The 21,287-nt window shown below is 40.4% G+C and overlaps 1 protein-coding gene across 1 annotated transcript in view; it reads left to right on the forward strand.

The window, feature by feature from the left end:
- ELOVL2 (ELOVL fatty acid elongase 2) overlaps positions 1–21,287 on the forward strand; it is a 49,809-nt gene that overhangs the window by 24,801 nt on the left and 3,721 nt on the right. The window contains exons 4-7 of the mRNA XM_012559755.2: positions 8,588–8,665; positions 13,539–13,710; positions 17,679–17,803; positions 18,689–18,823. Of these exons, the coding sequence (XP_012415209.2) occupies positions 8,588–8,665; positions 13,539–13,710; positions 17,679–17,803; positions 18,689–18,823 (510 nt within the window). The remainder of the gene's footprint in view (positions 1–8,587; positions 8,666–13,538; positions 13,711–17,678; positions 17,804–18,688; positions 18,824–21,287) is intronic.

Consider the following 21,287-nt stretch of genomic DNA (forward strand, 5'->3'; position numbering starts at 1 on the left):
AAGAACCAACTTTTGGTTTTGTTGATTCTTTCTATTGTTTTTCTATTCTCTATTTCATTTATTTCTGCTCTGATCTTTATTATTTCCTTTCTTCTGGTGGCTGTGGGCTTTTTTTGCTGTTCTCTTTCTACTTATTCAAGTTGTGTAGTTAATGTTTTGATTTTGTCCTTTTCTTCTTTTTTGATGTGTGCATCTGTTGCTATAAGTTGTCCTCTGAGGACTGCCTTTACTTTGATGTGTTTTCATTCTAGGAATTTTTTTATTCCATCTCTGATTTCTTGTATTAACCAGTGATGTATAAGCAGAGTGTTATTCCGTTTCCATGTAGTTGATTTTTTTTCCTTGCTCTTGTTGTTAATTTCTCTACCTTGATGGCATTGTGGTCAGAGAAGATACTTTGTATTATCTCAGCATTTTGGATCTTGTTGAGGATTGCTGTGTGGCCTAAGGTGTGGTCTGTTCTGGAGAACATTCCATGTGCATTGGAAAAGAATGTGTACTTTGCAGCTGTTGGGTGTAGTGTTCTATATATATCTACGAGGTCAAGTTGGCTGACCGTGCCCTTTAGGTATTCTATATCTTTGTTTTGTTTCTTTCCAGATGTTCTGTCCTTTACCAAGAGTGGTGTGTTGAAGTCTTCTACTATAATTGTGGAACTGTCAGTTTCTCTGTTCATTGCTGTTAGAGTTTGTTTTATGTATTTTGGAGTCCTGTCATTGGGTACATAGATGTTTATTATGGTTATGTCTTCATGATGGATCATCCCCTTAATCATTATTTAGTGCCCTTCTTTGTCTTTTATAGTGGATTTTGTTTTAAAGTCTGTTTTATCTGAGATTAGTATTGTCACTCCTGCTCTTTTTTGGTGTCTGTTTGCTTGATATATTTTTTTCATCCTTTGATTTTTAATAAATTTACATCTTTGTTTCGAAAGTGTGGCTCTTGTAGACAGCATATTCATGGTTCCTATTGTTTTATCCATTCTGTCACTCTCTGTCTCTTTATGGGTGCATTTAGGTCATTTACATTCAGTGTAATTATTGATAGGTGTGAGTTTATTGTTGTCATTTTGTATTGTTTTTTGTTTTTTTTTTTGTGGTGCTGACGATATCTTTGTTCCGCTTACTCTCCTGTGCTGAATTCCTTTTGTTTGTGGATTTTTTTTTCATTTCTTTTGTTTTTGTAGGTTTTGTTTTTACTGAGACTTTATGTTTTTCTTCTTTATTTTGATGAGTAGGTTTGTTAACTTCCTTTGTGGTTACCTTGAAATTTACCCTTATCTTTCTAGGTTTGAACTAGTCTATTATTATTTGGTATCGCCTTGCCTTCCTCTCTGTTAGAAGGTTCTATACCTACACCGTTTATTCCCTGTTTTATTGTTCTGATGTGGTTATCATTTATAGATTAACCTCTCTGGTTCCCTGTTGTAATTCTTTTGGTTTAAGATGGTTCTTAAGAGTTCATTTCCTAGGTTGGTATCTGGCTAGTACAATCCTATGTCCTAGATTCAACCTGTGGTCTGATGTTTGTTCTCAGATCGAAGGACTCCCTTTAGTAAGTCTTGTAAATTTGGTTTGGTTTTTACATAGTCCCTTAATTTCTGTTCATCTGGAAATGTCCTAATTTCACTATCATATCTGAAAGAGACTTTTGCAGGATATATTATTCTTGGCTGGCAATTTTTTTCTTTGAAGGTTTTATATATGTCATCCCATTGCCTTCTTGCTCGCGTGGTTTCTGCCGAATAATCCCAGCTTAGTTATTGTTTCTCCTCTGTATGTGACTTTTTGTTTTTCTGGAGCTGCTCTTAGGATTCTTTGTTTGTCTTTGGTTTTAGTGAGTGTGATTATGATATGTCTTGGTGATTTTCTTTTGAGGTCTATCCTATATGGGGTTTGTTGAGCCTCTTGGATGGTCATCTTTTCATCTTTCATGATATTGGGGAAGTTTTCTGTCAGCAGTTCTTCAGTGATCCTTTCTGTGTTTTCTGTTTTTTCCCCCTGTTCTGGAACTCCGATCACTCACAGATTTTTGCTTTTGATGGTATCCCACATAATTCTCAGGATTTCTTCATTATTCTTTGTTTGTTTTTTTTCTCATGGTTGTATCCAAGTGTTTGTCTTCAATTTCACTGGTCCTGTCTTCCATCATTTCAAACCTTTTCCTCAGCCCTTCTATTACACTTATTTCTGAAATCTTGTTATCTTTTTGATTTCTAATTGTTGTTTTTGTATAATTTCTAGTTGTGAATTTATTTTAGCATTTTGTTCCTGTATTATTTTCTTGAATTCTTCCATTTTTGTCTGTATTGTGCATGAATTTGTCTGCCTTTTCCATGAATTTGTCTATTTTTTCCGCATTTTTCCCTGATTTTTGCTTCAACTCTTGGATAATTCTGAATGTTAGAGATTTGAATTCCATATCAGGTAATTGTAGTGACTTTTCTTCTACTGGAAAGTCATCTGGTGTTTTATTTTGGATGCCTACTGGAACCATCCTGTCCTGTTTTTGTATATGTTTTGATATTGTCTGCTGTCTTCAGGGCATTCAGTGGTTATTTTCTCATTTATTGATTGTAGATTGTTTATTTTATCCTGCTTTTTTGTTTTATTTGGTTTTATCTGAGCAGGCAGGCTGTGCGTTCTTTGTTGTTTGCTCATCTGTGGGCACAATAGTTTTCACTTTCTTCTCCAATGGGCAGTGTCAGTCACTCTGGTATGGTACAGCAGGGCAGGTCCACCTGAAGGAGATTTGCTGGGATGGGTTGTTTGTGGCACATACTAGGGCCGATAGGGCAGACCACGAATCAGTGCAGGGCAGGTTCCAGTTGGCCATGCCTGTGCTGCTTGGGAGTGTGATGTTCAGCGCAGGGTGCAGGTAGGCAGGAAGAAGGGAGGAGATTGTAATGTGTGGAGCTAAGATGGGTGTGGGAAAGAGAAGAGAGGAACTGAAGCCAAAAACATACACACACAGAAAAAAGAGTGCTGAGGGAGCTTGCTATTTGAGTGGAGAGATGAGAGACTGAGAAATGGAGAAAAACAAAAATGGAGACAAACAAAAATGAAAAAAAAAAAGAAAAAGGGTAAAAGGAAAAAACGAATAGATAAAAATTAAAGGGGAAAAAAAAAAAAGGAAAGAAAAGCCTCCAGGGATCCCACCAGTGCAGTGGCTAGGACTGGGGAAGTTGCTTCCAGGCCGTGAAGTACAGCCTGGCTAGAAGGGTAGAGGTGTCACTCAGCGCCAGGTATTCAGGAGGCAGGAAGAGAAGGTAAGGATGGAGAGATGAGAAACTGGAAATGAAGGAATACAGAAAGGGAAAAAGAGAGAGAAGAAAACAAAACATAGAAACAAAAAAAAAACAAAAACAAGAAAAAAGAAATGCATCCAGGGATGTCACTGTGCATCTGTGCAGAGTAAGGGTGTAGCTCCCAAGCCCCACAGTACTGCCCAGCTAGAAGGGGCTCCCAACCTGAGAAAAGAAAAAGAAAACAAACAAATCAAAACAGAACAAATCAGAACAAACAAACAACAAAAGCCCCGGGATCCCACAGCGTGGCGGCAGTCTCACAGTTAAGCAGTGTCTCGCAGCCTTTCAGGAAGAAGCAAAGATGGCGCATGGAGCCAGGTATTTGAGAGAAAGAGGGGGAGGTGGTGAGAGGTAAGGAAGAAATCTAATGAAGCAGAAAAAAGCAACACCCAGCAGCCAACAAATAGCACTCAGGGAGCCGGCCAGTGCCAGCAGGTGGAATCCAAGCAACACCAGGGTGACGCCGGTGCTGCCTGGCCAAGAGACTGTCCTCAGGAAGCAGAGGAGGCCGAGTAGGGGTGAAGAAGGGTGGTGGGTGGGAAAGCGTATATTGCTAGTTACTGGTTGTTCTGTCTCCTGCTGGAAGCTCTGTGAAGCTGCTTTCTCGTACCGCTTGTTCGCTGATCGCCAATAGAAGTCCAAGATGGCAGATCCATGCTGCTTTAGCTGATAGCGGACCTCTGCATGTATCTCTCCTCGCCCTCTGTTCTCAGTCAGTTTCTTATTCCATTCGGTGCTCAGCTGAGTTCTTAATCTCTTCATTTGATGCTTAGGGTTTCAGAATTGACGTGTGACTCTGACTTAGTTTTTCAGATCTTCAGTGGAGGGATGGTGTGGTGCTTTAGTGCTATGTTGTCTGGAAATCTCCTGGTTATTTCTTTAATCTTTAAATAGTTAACTGGCTTATGGACACACTTTTTCATTCCCTCAACCACACAGGTTATAAAATGTTTCATTTTTGCCCAATCCAGTCGGTCCTGGTAATACCACTGTGGATCAGTTCCAGGAACTGCCTCATCCCCTGGCTTCAAAACATTGTGTTTGGGTTTGGTGGGGACAAAGCTGGTAGCGTGCTCTCTTGCCTTAGCTAGTATTCTGTTCTTCTCATCAGTAGAACAACAGGTGGTCAGAACTACTATCACATCCTGCCAACTGAGAACAGAGTTAAGACTAAGCTTAACAAATTCTTCTCTAAATTTCTCTGGGTCTTCTGAAAACTTACTCAGTTTCTCTTTACACACACTTAAATCTGAAACAGAAAAGGGGAACTGTACCCAGACCACCCCGCCCTGTCCATCTACCACCTCTCGCAGGGGGTACAGCCCCCCTGGGGTCTTCTTAGAATCTGAGAGGGGAGGATAAAGGTTGCGAGGACAGGACCACAGGGGTAGAGGGAAGCTCGCTGAGACCCTCATCAAAGAGGCTGTGGGTCCTGAATGAGAAGTAAGGGAAGTGGGGGCAGAAGGAATGTTGAGGGTGGGATCAGAAATAGCAGGGGAAGGGCAGCTGGGAGGGAGGTATGCTGGAGGTTCAGGCAAAGACATTGGTGAGGTCAGCGCTGGACCTCGATTCAAGAAGGGATCCTCCAAAAGATCTGGTTCCCCAGATTCCTTTGGAGGCTTTTTAGATTGAACTTCGGTAGCTAGAGCTACACGGGTCAATTTGCATTTTGTTTGTAACCCCTTATTGTGGTAGAGGGCCATAAAAGCTTGTACATAGGAGATTTCATCCCATTTTTCCTCCTTCTTGCAAAATAAATCCAGCTGTAGAATAGTATTAAAATTCAAAAACCCGGACAAAGTCCACTTCTCCTGGTCAACGAGGGTATACTGAGGCCAGGCAGTGTTGCAGAAAAATATAAGTTTCTTTTTCTTTAATTGATCATAAGAAAAAAAAATTGCCAATGTTTAAGAATGCACCCTAGGGGTGAATCTCCTAGTATGTTTTCCTGATTTCCCATGCTGTCCAATTAACTGTTCCCAAGAACCTAGCTTTTTATTTTTATGGATAGTTAATACCACCAGCTTTTTCTTCCTAGTCCAATAGGAATTTATTGCCTCTCACACTGCAGCCTAGAGTTTTCCCAGCTTCTAGAGAAACCCTATTTTTGAAATCTTAACACTCCATTCAGAGCATTCTGCATATTGTGATCCAAATCCCAGTCTAGACTGAAAATCTTCTCTCCTTGTATATCTCTTTCTTTAGCCCAATCAATAAACTCCCAGGAATCTCTATAGGTATGTTCTAATTCAACATGAATTTCTTTCCACCAGTCACTTTCCATGTACTGTACACATAAGACAGACAGACAAACAGATGGACAGAGAGTTCACACCAGACAAGCCAGAGAGGGAAAGGGGAACGAAGATGGTCTTAGTGAGGTCTAGCCCCCACTTCAATCTTCCAGATACCCTCTATTCCCAAAACCAGATGGAGGGACTTCTAACCTCACTCTCTCAATCGAGTGCGAATCAGAGAATTTCATGTCCACTCCTCAGAGCCAGGCCAGGCTGGAGGGGTTTCAGTCTCTCAATATGAATAGCGATGTCTATGCCAATCTTCCAGATTCAGCGTGCACCAACCAGAAACAGACAACCCGGGGAACACACACACACACACACACACACACACACACACACACACACACAAATTCTATGCCTTTCTTTCGAGCCAAATTGAAAGTAAACTCTCGGAGTTCGAACCTACCAAGCCCAGGGGGCACTGAACAAAAAGAGTTCAGGTAGCCACAAGCCCGTCCAGGAAAGGTCTGTCAGCTCCAGTAGTTAACTCGTGGGGGACACCAAGTAGGGTCCCATCTGGAGTGCCAGGAAATTTGTTACCGAAAGCAGTGGGCTTGCTGCTTGTACTCTCGTTAAGAATAACTAAGAGTCAAGCGGATTTAAAGCAAGGCATAGTTTATTACTCATGGCGAGTAAGGCGAGGAGGGGGATGCTCCCCGAAAGCACTTTCTCTCTGAACAAAGGGCTGGGAGTGCTGTTTTATATCACACAGGAAAGGAGAAGTCATACATATTCATTAACTTCATATATATTCAGAAAGGGGTCGCCGTAGGATTCTGGCATGGAAGTGGCTGATGGACTTCTCGCTTTGAAAATGGGCTTGGTCACCGCTCGATGATGTATGTCTGGTGATTTTGGTTCCTAGACAACACTTATGGGATAAGGCTATCTGACAGTCAACCTGGTCTCTTACCGCACATGCCCAGGATTCTAGTTCTAACTGGCTGATCTGAAAGACAGCTACAAGTGGACAGATTAGGAGGAAGCAAACATTTGCACCAGTCTTCATCTAGACAAAATTTTTAACTGACGTAACTTGTCGTTTAAGGCCTTTTCTGTCCCTGGTTGGTCTCAGAAGGAGAATTTTTATTTTAAGTTCTCTAGAAGGTGAATTTTAGTTCACTCCTTTTAAGTCAGCTTGCAAGATAGTAAATTACAGGGTTAATTTCCATATATAGCAAAGGGAAAGACACTCTTCCTTGGATTGTTTTCAGAAATAGCAGCAGCAGCAGAAGGGCCATCCTGAAGGTGTAACTGCATCAGCAGCTCTGATACCCTACTGAACAAGCTTTGGTGTAGTGGACGCAGAATTCGAGTTTCAGCTCTGTCACTCTCTATAAATTTAGACCCCCCTGTTTAAATAGATCACTCTGGCTGCTACCCACACTATCAAGGATGAGCTGGGGCAAGGATGGAAGCAAAAGAGTCCAGTTTGGAGAGAAGTCCGTACTACAGGCGCAGATGCTAATGGCTTGGATTAAGATGGTGGAGACAGGGAGAGGCTGGTGGATATATTTTGGAGTGATTTAGGCCACATCTCTTTAAGCCTATTTGTTTCCTGTTCTTCAATACATAGATTGGGTGGTTTATGCACATCAGTCCAGCTATGGGATTAGGAATGGTCCCGGGTGAGACAGGTGGAGGCTCCCGTAGCTTTACTGCTGTATTCCACTCTTCAGCTATTAAACCGTCAGGTAGTTCTGTGGAGGTGCCACAGAGATGGAGACCGCTGGGTATCCCTAGATCCCCTCTAGCCCGTCAGTGGTTCCCACTTAAGAATCTAAGGCTCCTTGGGGAAATGGGGGATGACTTGATTTGTAATAGGGCTTATTAGGAAAATGCATGTTCTTTTTCTTTCACTAGATTTATTCATTCTGATCATCTTCAATTAAGATGTTAACTGAAAGGTGCATTTGTTAGAAGGAAAAAGAGGTAGATCAGGACAGTGGAGGGAAGACTTGCAAAGGTTCCAAAATCTTTTAAATGTATTTTTCAGTCTTATTTATTTTCAGTGTTTAACTAACACCCATCTCTCACTGCTCTGTAGATGTACTTAACCTTTATACATCTGATAGACAGCAGAAAAGAGTGGGCTTTTTGCGTCCAGTACCTAATTCTCTAGAGTTTGAAGTTTCTACGATAACAATGAGAAAGAAGGGAGAAGACGTCTTTTGTATTATTTATTTTTTTTTTTTTGGTAGAATAAAAAAGCTCATCTTCTCATGATATTGTGGATAGAATAGTAGACAAGAAATTAGGAAGTCTAAAATCTAATCCTTGTTCTACCATTTTCTAGCCATCTTGAGCAAATCATTTACACATCAAATATTTATTGAGGACTTACTATTTGCCAGGCATTGGGCAAGGAACCATAGATACAAAGATGATCAAAAAAAGAGGCACAGATTTTAGAGAACTTTTTGGGTTTTGAGAGTAATGGGGAAATGACTGATTAGTTACCAAGCAAAAAATACAGTGAAGGAACATGGTTTAGGAACCTTTCTGAGCCCTGATTTTTATATCTGTAAAATGGCAATAAATACCCGATTCATAAAATTGAGATGATCAAATAAGATATTTATATATTGTAAGCCAATATAAAATATTACTAAAATTTTAGTGTCATTTCTGCACATTTCTTTACATTCAATTAATTCTACATTATACTTATGTAAACACAGAAGTAGATAATTCCTTACATAAAATATTTTGTTACTCAAATGATAGCTAAATTGTATTACTTTTGGCTAATGATAATGGTTAGAACTAAAATATATTACTTCAGGTGAATAACTGTTGATTTCAATTTAGCAGCAAGAATTAGATCCTTTGATAATAGGTGTTTGAGGACAGGATCCAGTTACATTCTGGGATGGTTCTGTCCAAACCTTGAAGAGATGCCAATCAGAAACATGAATGGGAAACTCGGTTTGTGTCCAAATCCTTGTACTGATTTTTTCCTTTCTTGTTTCTTGGGCAGCTCGTTCTCTCCAGCTGGGAAGGAGGCTACAACTTACAGTGCCAGGATCTCACCGGTGCAGGGGACGCTGACATCCGGGTGAGCCTTTAGCCGCGTAGCCGGTTCTCACTAGGAAGGGGAGAAGGCTTTCTTCTTCCGGATATGAGCAAGGGGCTAGGATTAGATGAGAAAGGGTTCCTGCTCTAACTGAAATGTTTGGTAACAAAAATGGGTTCACCAAACATGCGTCTACAGGGGCCACACTGGGTGAACCATGGCGTATCGCAGAACAGATGCCTCCAGAGTGGAGCAAGGAAGATCTCTACAAGGGATCTGTAAGAAGAAGTATTTCAGGTGACTCTCAAGCAGTGTTTTGATTGGGCCTCGCTAGTGGGATATATCTTAACAACATTCAGTAATGTTTTTGTTGCTGTTGTTAATAATAATATGGGTATTGCTTTTTAAGACTGTCATAGGTACATTGTAAGATAAAGTATATAATAATGTTAATATCATTCGGAATTAATACTTGAAACATAGAAGAAAAGATACACCAATTAAAAATAAAGAAGTTAACGAAGGAGGGGAGGGGTGGGGAGGGGAAATCACTAACTAGATAGTAGACAAGTGTTAATTTCGGTGAAGGGAAAGACGACACGTAATATAGGGGAATTCAGCACAGCTTGACCACAGCAAGGCCATAGAAGCTTCCTAGACACATCCAAACACCTTGAGGGACCAGGCTACTGGGGCCAAGGACTGAGGACCATGGTGTCAGGGGACATCTAGGTCAGTTGGCATAACATAGTTCATAAAGAAAATGCTCTATATCCTACTTTGGAGTAGCATCTGGGGTCTTAAAAGCTTGAGAGCAGCCGTCTAAAATACATCTATTGGTCCCATCACGTTTGGAGCAAACGAGAATGAAGAAAACCAAAGACACAAGGAAAATATTAGTCCAGACAACTAATGGACCACGTGAACCACAGCTTCCACCAGTCTGAGCCCAGAAGAACTAGATGATGCCCAGCTACCACCACCAACCACTCTGACAAGAATCACAATAGAGGGTTCCGGACAGAGCGGGAGAAAAATGTAGAACAAAACTCTAATTCACAAAAAAAGACCAGACTTACTGGTCTGACAGAGACTGGAGGAACCCCCGAGACTCTAGTCACTGGACACCCTGATAACTCAGAACTGAAGCAGTTCCTGAAGTCCACCTTTCAGCCAAAGATTAGACAGGCCTATAAAGCAAATAATAACACACATGAAGAACATGCGTCTTAGTTCAGTCAAGTATAGGAGACCAAATGGGCAACACTTGCCCAAAAGCAAAGATGAGAAAGCAGGAAGGGACAGGAACCCTGGCTCAATGGACACGAGGAACCCGGGGTATAAAGGGAAAGGGGGAGAGTGCCGACACATTGCAGGGATTGCAGCCAGTGTCACAAAACAATTTGTGTGTATATTTTTGAATGAAAAACTAATTTGCGCTGTAAACTTTCACCTAAAACACAATAAAATTAGAAAAAAAAAAAAGGTGAATGGATAAACTGTGGTACATTCATACAATGGAGTATTATTCAGCAATAAAAAGAAATGGGCTATCAAACCACAAGAAGGCACGGAGGAGCTTTACGCGCATACTGCCAAGTGGAAGAAGCCAGTCTGAAAAGGCTACGTCTGTATAATTCCAACTATGTGACATTCTGGAGGAGGAGTAGGGATGAAATAGGTAGAGCACAGGATTTTTAAGGCAGTGAAACTATCCTGTGTGATACTGTAATGGTGCATATACTGAACTGTACAACACGAAGAATGAACTCTAAACTATGGGCTTTAGTTAATCATAATGTATCAACATTGGTTCGTCAGTTGTGGCAAATGGACCACACTAATGCAAGATGTTAATAGGGGAAACTGTGAGGGTGGTAGAGGGAGCATATGGGAACTCTCCGTACTGTCTGCCCAATGGTCTGTAAACCTAAAATTGCTCTAAAAAATAGTCTTAATAATAAGAAAAAAAAAACAAAAAAATACATAAAGAAGTTAAACTGAAACCCAGTAATCAAAAGTTCAAATGGCAAGTATTAGAATTAACTTTATTCTTTCTTAAAAACAAAAAACTTACTTCTTAGCTCTGTCCACAAAAAAGGCTTCGTTACTCAGTGGTAACCCAGTAACAATGCACAATGAATTCCCAGATTGTGGTCTCTAAATATAATTTTATACCAGAAGGAATTAAAGTTCTTTAGAGATTTTGGCAGATTCCAGGCTTGGGACAGGAAATGTATAAGATGAGCCTGGGACATTTGTGCCAGAAAGCAAGAAAGCTAGCCAAGACTTCTAGGGTCACGACAGAGAGACACGGAGCTGCCTTGAGAGGACTCCCAGTGGTGAAAGGCAGGAAAATTTGAGTTTCAAAAAGGATACTGCCTGGAATAGATAGAAACATATTAAATATATAAAAATCCACGAGTTTAAAATGATACTAAAAGAATCTCATTGTCACCTTTTGATGATTTCTAGGGTACCAAAACATTATTCTAAAAACAAAACAAAGGGGAAGAGTTAAACATGTATCTCGCCTTTCATATGTGAATTTCAGGGTAACGAAATGTATGAGGGAGGGTCTTCTCTACAGAAGAGAATTCTACCTAATAAATGAATAAGTGACACTAGAATTAGAAAATCACCGTTTGGCAACTTCTAGTGAAATAATGAATCTAGGCAGCAGTCATGTATAAATGATAAAACTGTCGGGTAGAAGTTGAATGGAGACTTCATAATGATTGGATTAGGCTGCTAACACCTGAAACTCACTGTTCAGTCTTAGTATAATGATTATTAAAAGTGGAACCACCAGGACTTACGTAATTCCTGATGTAGTGCGATAAGAAGTACACAGCACCACGCCTGAAATATTCTTGCCAAAAACTGTTAAACCTGAATCTAAGCCTCTAACTGCTGCTCCTGTTACAGTTAGATGCTGTCAAGTCAACAATGACTCATAGTGACCCCGGTAACAGAGTAGAGTTGCCCCATAGGGTTTTCCAAGAAATAAAAGGCATGAAAAAAAAGGAGGAGCAAGGAGACTTACGACTTTGAACTGGCAAGTATTTTGTTATATATACTTCACCACAGTAAAATTTTTTTTTTAATAAAAAAGACTTAAATGCAAGGTGGACCTTGTTTGGATCATGATTTAAACAAGTCAGTTATAAAAAGACATTTTCAAGACACTCAGGGAAATGTGAACATGGCCTGGGTTATTAGATGCTATTACTGAATCATTTATTTTATTAGACAATATAATGGCATTTTAGCTATGTTAGAACAAAAAAAAGTCTCCCTATCTGTTAGAAATATTTTTATGTGAAATAGTATGATCCTTGGATTTATGGTACACTCCTCCCCCCTCCAAAAAAAGTGGTAGGAAATAGTACTGATGAAACTAGATTGGATGGAATATTATTAATTTTTTTTTGAAGTTCAGAGATGGATACCACAGGGTTTCAAACAGGTGAATGTTTGAAAATTTCCATAATTAAAAAATATGGGTTATTACTAACAGAGATGGTAGAAAGCTTTTTTATTAAAATCTTTATTAAGATGTACATTTTTAAAAGCTGTAATACGAATAAAGTAAGATACATAGATTTCTCTATACCTAATGTATAGGGTCACTATGAGTCGGAACCGACTCGGCAGCACCTAACAACACAACAACAACGTGTTTATAATAATGCATTATCACAGACCAGCACACTTGGGTTACCATACAGTTCTCTAGAGGGCGTTGCTATGATTGATTGATGGATTAATATTTTTGAAGGTTATTCTGTCAAACGTTGAAGGATATTTTACACCATAGAGCACAATATTCTAATTTCAGGTTCCTGTTACACAGTGTCTCCAAAAGTATCTTAGGTTTCAATGTTGGTGCTAAAAACCCAGCGCCTTTAACTGAAGAAGTGTTTCCATATAGATGAGACTATATAAGGGACTTAGGAGGGAAACGAAACTAATCATGACCAACCACGTTAGAAAGGATGAAGATCAACTTGATTTTTAATCTTTTCATCCGAGGAAGAGATATAAAAGAAGTATTCAGACTGCCCTTGGTTAGTATTATGTTTACAGATAAAACATAGGTAACAGGTATGTTGCAGTGGAGAAGAATCACAGTTTACTGTAACGAACAGTAATGGTCTCCGGTTGCATGCAGGCACTGAGCGAAGGTAGGGGAGAGTCTGCCTTCCGGTGTTGTGGTCTTTGGGAGGGGCAAATCCACAGCACTGACTACGCTGTACTATCGCTATTGACAATGGACCCATAGTTAAGGTAATTTAGGGGCACAAATGAAGAAGCAGTTGATTCAGCCTGAGAGAGGAAAGGAACGAGTTAGGTAAAGCTCCAGAGAAAAGGGTATAAAAGGATGACTGGGAATTCGCCAGACATGAAGTGGGAAAGGAGCACTGGACACAGAGAGAAAAGGACAACAGGTGCACGAGGAAGCGTAAACAGGCCGTGTCACCGGCACACGGGATACCTTGGCGGTGTGCTCGCCGTGTCACCCTCACACGGGATATCTTGGCGGTGTGCTCGCCGTGTCACTGGCACACGGGATACCTTGGCGGTGTGCTCAGAGAATATGACGGAAGTATCAGCAAGCACAAGACAATAAAATGTCCTGTACTCAAGCAAGTGATCATGACTTAGTTCTGCAGATGCAGAGGATTAACTTGATTGGATAGGTATTTGAGAAAGATAACTCATCCTTCCTTACAGTGGGGTAGATTGCTCCCAGTCAGGAGGCAGGAGGCAGAGACAGCAAGGAAGAGGCTTTTCCAGTATCTAGCAGGAAGTGCATGCTGGCAAGGCACAGGTGACGCTCGGAATGCTGAGGGACGGGCACACGGAACATCTTTATTTATCACTTTTTTTTTCCTTTTTAAAATTCTTATAGGTAGCCAAAGTGTTATGGTGGTACTACTTCTCCAAATTAATAGAGTTCCTGGACACAATTTTCTTTGTTCTGCGGAAGAAAACCAGTCAGATAACTTTTCTCCACGTCTATCACCACGCCTCCATGTTTAACATCTGGTGGTGCGTCCTGAACTGGATACCCTGTGGACAAAGTAAGTGACTTTGGTACTTTTCCAGCCTCCTGTGGAACCTTGCCTGCAGATCTTGTGTGGACATGGGGAGACAGTGAGGGGAAGCTGTAGCAGAGCCGACGGGCCTGCGGGCCAGGGGTTGATTTCTGGTCTTTGATACTGGCCAAATCTGAGTAATACCTTAAATTTAAAAAAGATTTTCTTTCGCACACACCAAGTGTCAGATGGTCAGAGGCAGAGAGCACACGTCCCGAATGGAGCGCTCCCGAGCCAGGACCCGTTAAAGCTGCTGGGGAAAAGGCCCCTTCGGCAGTCTCGTCACTGTGGCAGCAATCAGGTCACTTCAACTTGTAGGGCCTCTTGTTTTCCACTCTGGAAAATTAAGGTTATATCTCTGTGCGATCCACCAGAGCAGTTGCTTTCAAGTTTTTTTTAGAGAACTACAATAAGAAATATATTTTATATCACAACCCAGTGTACCTGTCCATCTGTGTTTTACATGAAACCGAAATTTCATGGAACAGTATTTACCCTGCGTGATGCACTCTGGTGGTTTTGTTTGTTTGTTTGTTAATGGTTTCACCTTTTTTAAAAGCTGATGATAACTCACTACATTATGTTTCACAAGTCACGAATTTGTCGGTTACAACCTGCAGTTTTAGAAACACTGAACTAGCGAGAGAGCTGTACTTTCTATTGGATGTTTGTCTTGTACCCAAGAATTTAAGAATATTCTTTGAAAAGTCAGAACAGGTAAAACTTAAGTCAAAACAAGTTTGTCCTAGAATTTAGAATCTTGTAGAGATGATACTAGAAAAAAATCTAAAGATATTCAGAATATATCAGTGACCGTGAAGGTGCAGTTAAAACCACAGTGAGGAAGGAAATTGGCGGGAGTGAAGTGGGCAGAAAGAGATGCTTTTTACAGCTCTCCTAAACTGTGACGGAAACTCTGGTGGCAGTTGGAATCCACCAGGTGCTCCTTGGAAACTATGGGGCAGTTCTACTCTGTCCTATAGGGTCGCTATGAGTCAGAATCGACTCAGTGACAATGGGTTTGGTTTTTTATTTTGTTGTTGTTGAGAATATACATAGAAAACATACACCAATTCAACAGTTTCTACATGTACAATTCAGTGACACTGATTACATTCTTCGAGTTGTACAACCATTCTCACCCGCCTTTTCTGAGTTGTTCCTCCCTCATTAACATAAACTCACTGCCCCCTAAAATTCCCATCCAGTCTTTGGAGTTGCTGTTGTCAGTTTGATCCCTTATAGAACTATTTCTTAAGAGAACATAATTTTCAATCAAGGCAGACCTATTTTGCTAGTTAAGTTAAACTATAGTTTGGTTTTTAGAAGACTTGAGGGGATATTTTTCGTTCAAGGTTCAAATATTATCTCAGGGCAATAGTTTCAGGCATTCATCTACCCTCCATGGCTCCAGAAAGTCTCCAGTCCATGAGAATTTGTACTTCTGTTCTGCATTTTCCCACTTTTGATCAGGATTCTTCTATGGGATCTTTGATCTAAATGTTCAGTAGAGGTAGCTCGGTTCTATGCAGTTCTTCTGGTCTGATGGAAAAGGAGGCAGTTGTTCACAGAGGCAGTTACCAACACATTCCATATATTCTTCCTATTCCTGAGTCTCCTTCCTCTGTTGCACCAGGTGAATAGAGACCAGTTGTTGTGCCTTGGATGGCTGTTTGCAAGCTTTTAAGACCCAGGCACTATACAGCAAACTAGGAGGGAGAACAGAAGCACTAAATACATTATTAGGCCAATTAACTGGAATATCCCATGAAACCATGACCCTAAACCTCCAAACCAAGGAACCAAATCCCATGAGGTGTTTGGTTGTACATAAGCAGCCTCGGCAGCCTTCTTTTTTTTTTTGTCATTGTTGTAAATATCACACAACTTCGCCAATTTAATTTTTTACAGGTGTACATCTTGTTGACAGCAATTACAGTAATGGGCTGTGCAACTCTACCCTTAATCAATGTGATTTTTCCATCACTGTTAGCCCTTCTTTCTCCTCTCTCTCCCATCCCTGGTAACCACTAATAAACTTTGGTCTCTGTACATTTGCCTTTTCTTGTCTTTTTATATAAGTGCAGAATCCAGTTTATTGAGTTCAGTTATTAAGGAAGGAAAACTATAATTGACAGTATCAAAGGAAAACTATTAGATATTTTTTATGATTGTCAACAGTTTCATTACAGATCATCAAGCATCTAAAACTCAGTCTCAGATAACCACTATGTAGACAGATACAGGATTCCTGTGAAAGAAGTTCTATGTATATGACAAATTCTGTTTATTCTAGAATATTAACAAAAATTATTAAGCAGCAACTACTCATTTTTTGTTGTTAACTGAGGGAAATGAAAACTCAGGTGGGTAAATAAATATCATACGTATTGTGCTACCTGGTACTTTGTGTTTTCGTATACGTTCAAGTGCCTTAACAACTTACTCCAGCCAGTATTTGTTAAGCACTTACTACATGCATAGTATTGCACCTTTTGTTTCTTAGTCATTGATTTGCATTTATCTATCCAGATATCTAATCCAAGATTAGAAAACCAAGCTAAAGAATTTAAATTAACCAGCATATGTGCAGTGTTTCTTAGTTTATGTAGTTTTATGTTATCTCAGTTAATCCTGTTACAACCTTTTACAACCTTTGGAGATAGTTACTGTTACTATTGGAGCCCTGGCGGCACAGTGGTTAAGAGCTCAGCTGTTAACCAAAAGGTCGGTAGTTTGAATCCACCAGCCGTTCCTTGGAAACCCTATGGGGCAGTTCCACTCCATCCTGTAGGGTCGCTATGAGTCGGAATTGACTCGATGGCAACAGGTTTGGGTTTTGTTGTTGTTGTTGTTATGATAGACATTTTACAGATGAGAAAAATTTAAATTCACCAAGTAAAAGTAACACATCCAAGGTATCATGGCTAATAAGTGGTCTTCTAACTGCAATCTCTTCTACCATAGGATTGATGGCTGATAGAACACACATCCCAAGCTAACACTCTGAGCCACGACACACTGTTCTAAGAACTGTACAGTATATTATTTCATCCTCACAACAGTGACTTACCTATTTCCAGCAAATAATCCGTCTCTCACATTTCACGTCTGACCCTTAGTTGGCCCAGCATAGGACCTCGCCCTTTCTCCTCGGTGTCCTCAACCACCACTCACCAGCACTGCCCGCAGTTCAATGGAGTCTTTTAATGAAGATGGCAGCAGGGGACAGGGGAAGGGTGGTGGTACAGCACAGCTTAGAGCAGTAAATATCCTAAAATTGGCTTTTAGATACCCTTTTCCTAAAAGTCCATTAGAGGGGCTGGCCACTGGGAAGGCCTCACTGGCCAGTTCTTCTCAGTCCCAGCCTCCCGCCCTCTTGCTGGGCCTTCTTTCTCTCCCATGTTCTCTCACCTTCCCGAGCATCTCCTGGTTCCTAGGTCCCTTTCAGGTAGAATTTAATGACTTAATTACGAAGAGTAACATTTTCTTTGTCTCTCTAGCACCCTGTTTAGCAAAGTACCGAAGGCTACCTTTATACAGTTAAAATGGCTCAGTGAAGGCCCTGCAAAAGAAAGGCAGTTCTCCCTCAGAGAAGTTAGCCGCCAGCTTTAAACGTCCCCCCCCCACCCGCCATTAGCTGATAGTAATGGCAGTTAAAGAGACAGTGAAACCTTTGCCAATCCAGAATTACCTGTTTGGTTGGCACTCTGACTGAAAAACCATCCCCAGTTTAGTCCTATCTGGGGAGTTTTTGCCGAATCCTGGAGGAACGGCACAGTCATCAGGGAGAATGTATCGGCATGGCTTTTGCTATGTGGTAGCTATATGGTAGCGCCATATTGGTTTATCCATTTTCAACTGCAGTGCACAGGGAGAGTCTCATTTAGCAAAGAAGAATGGACAGTCTCACTTTCTAGATGACTAGTAATTTTCATACTGTACTTTTATAGGTTTCTTTGGACCAACACTGAACAGTTTTATCCACATTCTCATGTACTCCTACTATGGACTTTCTGTGTTTCCATCTATGCACAAGTATCTTTGGTGGAAGAAATATCTCACACAGGCTCAACTGGTATGTTAACCCTTCTTTCACTTCTTCTCCACGTGGAAACATCTAAATTCTCAAGATGGGGGAAAGGAAGCAGAAATCTCAGTCTTCTCAGAAGTCAGAGCTTTTCTATGTATGATGCGGGCTGCCTATTTTTTTCTAAAAATGCCCTTTTAAGAATTAAACTTTGTGTATTAAAGTGTCCTTTGTGTATACAATTTGCTTATACAGTAGCCCCCCCCCCACCGCCCCCCAAATCTGTGGTTTCACTTCCCGTGGTTTCAGTTACCCACGGTCAGCCGCGGTCCGAAAATGTTAAATGAGTAGTGTGATGAAATCTCACGCCATCCCGCCCGGGGACCACAGTCACATAACTTTTATTACAGTATATTGTTATAATTGTTCTATTTTATAATTAATTATTGTTAATCTCTTTCTGTACCTAATTTATAAATTCAACTTTATCATAGGTATGTATGTATAGGAACCTACATAGTATATATTGGGTTCGATACTGTCTGTGGCTTCAGGCATCCATGGGGGTCTTGGAACGTATCCCCTGCTGATAAGTACTAAGAAGTGCCTTATTTTGAAATGGAGATGAATACCTTTTTATATCTATTATCTAGTTTATCTATTTAAATCATTTTTATCTAAATAATTCTAACTGCTACATTCCTGTGAAGAAATTTATAATGGGCAATTCTGTGTACTTACGTAATTTCAAATAAGCTGTCTGGCTAGAGTAGCGGGCTACCTTCAGTGTTTTCATATTTGTTTTACTCGTGCAGAACTTGGGGAGTAATGGGAGTTGACTTCTAAATTGTTATAAAAGTTGAGAATGGTTATGTGGCTCTGAGAACCCAGCCGGGGGTCGCCTCCCTGTGACACTGTCCATCACGCCCGCAGGTCCAGTTCGTGCTCACCATCACGCACACCATGAGCGGCGTCGTCAGGCCCTGTGGGTTTCCCTTCGGGTGTCTCATCTTCCAGTCTTCCTACATGCTTACCTTAGTCATCCTGTTCCTGAATTTTTACGTCCAGGTAAGTGAAGTGCAAATATTCGTTGGTAAAACGTAATAATAGATTACACACTTTAGCATTATGTATTTGTTTAATTTTACGGATTAAAAATTATAGTTGTTGTTAGGTGCCGTGGAGTCAGCTCTTACTCACGGCGGTCTTGCGTATAACAGAACGAAACGTTGCCCAGTCCCGCACCATCTTCTGCTTATTGATGAATTCAAGTAACAGAGGTGCACGAAGTAAATAGTGAAACGCATTCCTACCCCCTTTCCTCATGGCCTCCTCCTCGAAGGATAACCACTGTTAATAGTTCAGTGGGCATTCTAGTAAACATTATTCAGTGCGTGCATTTAAAGATTTATCAAATATGTCACTGGGTCAGACATACAGTTCTCATTTTGCATTATGTATTTACACCATTCAACCAAACTCTAACATCTAAAAGTGAAACACTGTGTATAGTAAGACAGATCCAGGAAATTTATATGAATGGGAAAAAAATGAGGTTAATTTAATATTAAAAAAGTATTATTCCCATAGCAGCTACTGTGTGATGTTGTAGACTTGCTGCTTATTCAGAAAACATTCCTTTCAGACAAACTATTGTGGGAAGGTCATATGTACTTCTTCTTGATCAAGTGTTCTTTCCTTTTTAATTAACAATTTAAATGAAGAGAGTTTTAAAATGCAATCTTAAATCGACTCTATTGTACAAGAACTGCAGAAAGCAGTAGCAGTACACGGGCCTCAGGTGGTTGGAGATTTTAATTGCTGTCCTTTGTGGGCTGGGGAAATAGAACTCTTCGGGAAAAACGTGAGAACGTACATTCATATTCAGAACAGGGCTTTTGAAATTGTATTCAACTGTACTTTCTTCTTCAGACAAACAAGGAAATGCTTTCTTACTTTTTAGTTTGCATCTGCTGAAAGTTAACCCATGGTGGTTTTATACAAAGTACAACCGTGGGAATGAAGCTTTTGACAGCTTTTCAGCTCTTGTATTTCTGAAATTGGACTGGCTAGGCTTTGTCTTTTATAAGAGATAAAAGTTTCCTTCTAGAAAAATAACCAGTGATGGAAACAAACAAAGCCACAAAAACAGGAGTGTTAAGGGAAAGCTAAGGGAGTCACTTTGGTGTTTGGCGTTAAAACTTGCAAAGGAGGAGGTAGCCGAGCAGGGGTAGGTAATGGTGCTGGAAGCTGTAACCCTACATTCTGGCTCGAATTGAATCTTAGTCCTTTGTAAATTGAATATATAGTTTCAGTCTTGACCTTTGTTGATACTATTACTAAAAAAAAAAAAAAAAAAAATACAGTTCAAGAGGGAAGCCAAGTGAAAACGAGGCTTCCTGCTCAGCTCCCAGTGTTTAAGATGTCAGAAAACCAAACCAGACCAGAATCCCAGTGTTAAAAATAATCCAAACTCACTGAAATGTGAACGTAAGGTTTATTCTGAGCAGTTATTCTGTATGCATATAGGGAGACCCTTTTGATTCCAGGAAAAGCAGTCAGTCAGCTAGAAGCAGCTAGGTACATCAAGGCTGTTGTAGAGAAACACCTTTGACCAAAGTCCTCTGCAACCAAGAGATCTATATTGTAACATATCAGAAAACAAAGATGGGAAATTGGCTGCAAGCACTCAGAATATTAGCAGACTAAAATCCAAAGAAGTGCAGTCTATAAGTGCTCTTTATACAGTTTTGACGGGTACTGATTCATTATGAGTTACGTACTTACAGACTATGATTGGTTAAAGACAAAGAACTAGGATCATGACTGGGTGACCTTTTCTTGTTTTTCTTTTCTAACAGTTGATCTCTTGGCTCAGAGGTCCTGGGTCTGTCATATGATGGGTTTTGGGTTTTTTGTTTGTTTTTATTTGTTATGTGGGCTACGTATAATATTGGGTAGATCTTTAACCACTTCCTGGGGTAAATTGTTTTTTTGGTTTTGGTATGCACATCCACTGTCCATTGAACTGGTTAGAGCACTCTGTCCCGCTCCTTTGAGGTAGTTTCCTATTGTTTTAAGTCTTCCAGATTCTGACGAACAAGTTGGCCTTTGTGGTTATGGGCTGCTGTGGTTAGGCTAACCCTTTACCAAGGTTTCTAAAGAGAAGAGGAGGGAGAAATATAGAAGATCAACCATTGGCTAATCTTTTTTTTTTTTTCCTGTACAAACTATATGAATTTTTTTTTATTGTTGTAGTTTAAATGAAGTTTACATCTCAAGTTAATCGCCCATACAAAATTTTATACATACATTGTTATGTGACCCTAACTGCTTACCCCATTCTGCGACAGCACACTCCTCCTTTCCACGCCTAATTCCCCATGTCCATTCAACCAGCTCCTAACACTCTCTGCTGTACCATCTCACCCCCGGACAGAAGCTGTCCCTTTGGTCGCTTGTATCTACTTGAGCTAAGAGGCACACTCCTCACTAGTATCACTTTATGTCCCACAGTCCAGTCCAATCCCTG

The sequence above is a fragment of the Trichechus manatus genome, unplaced genomic scaffold, assembly GCF_000243295.1.
Source record: "Trichechus manatus latirostris isolate Lorelei unplaced genomic scaffold, TriManLat1.0 scaffold00301, whole genome shotgun sequence".
NCBI lineage: Eukaryota > Metazoa > Chordata > Mammalia > Sirenia > Trichechidae > Trichechus > Trichechus manatus.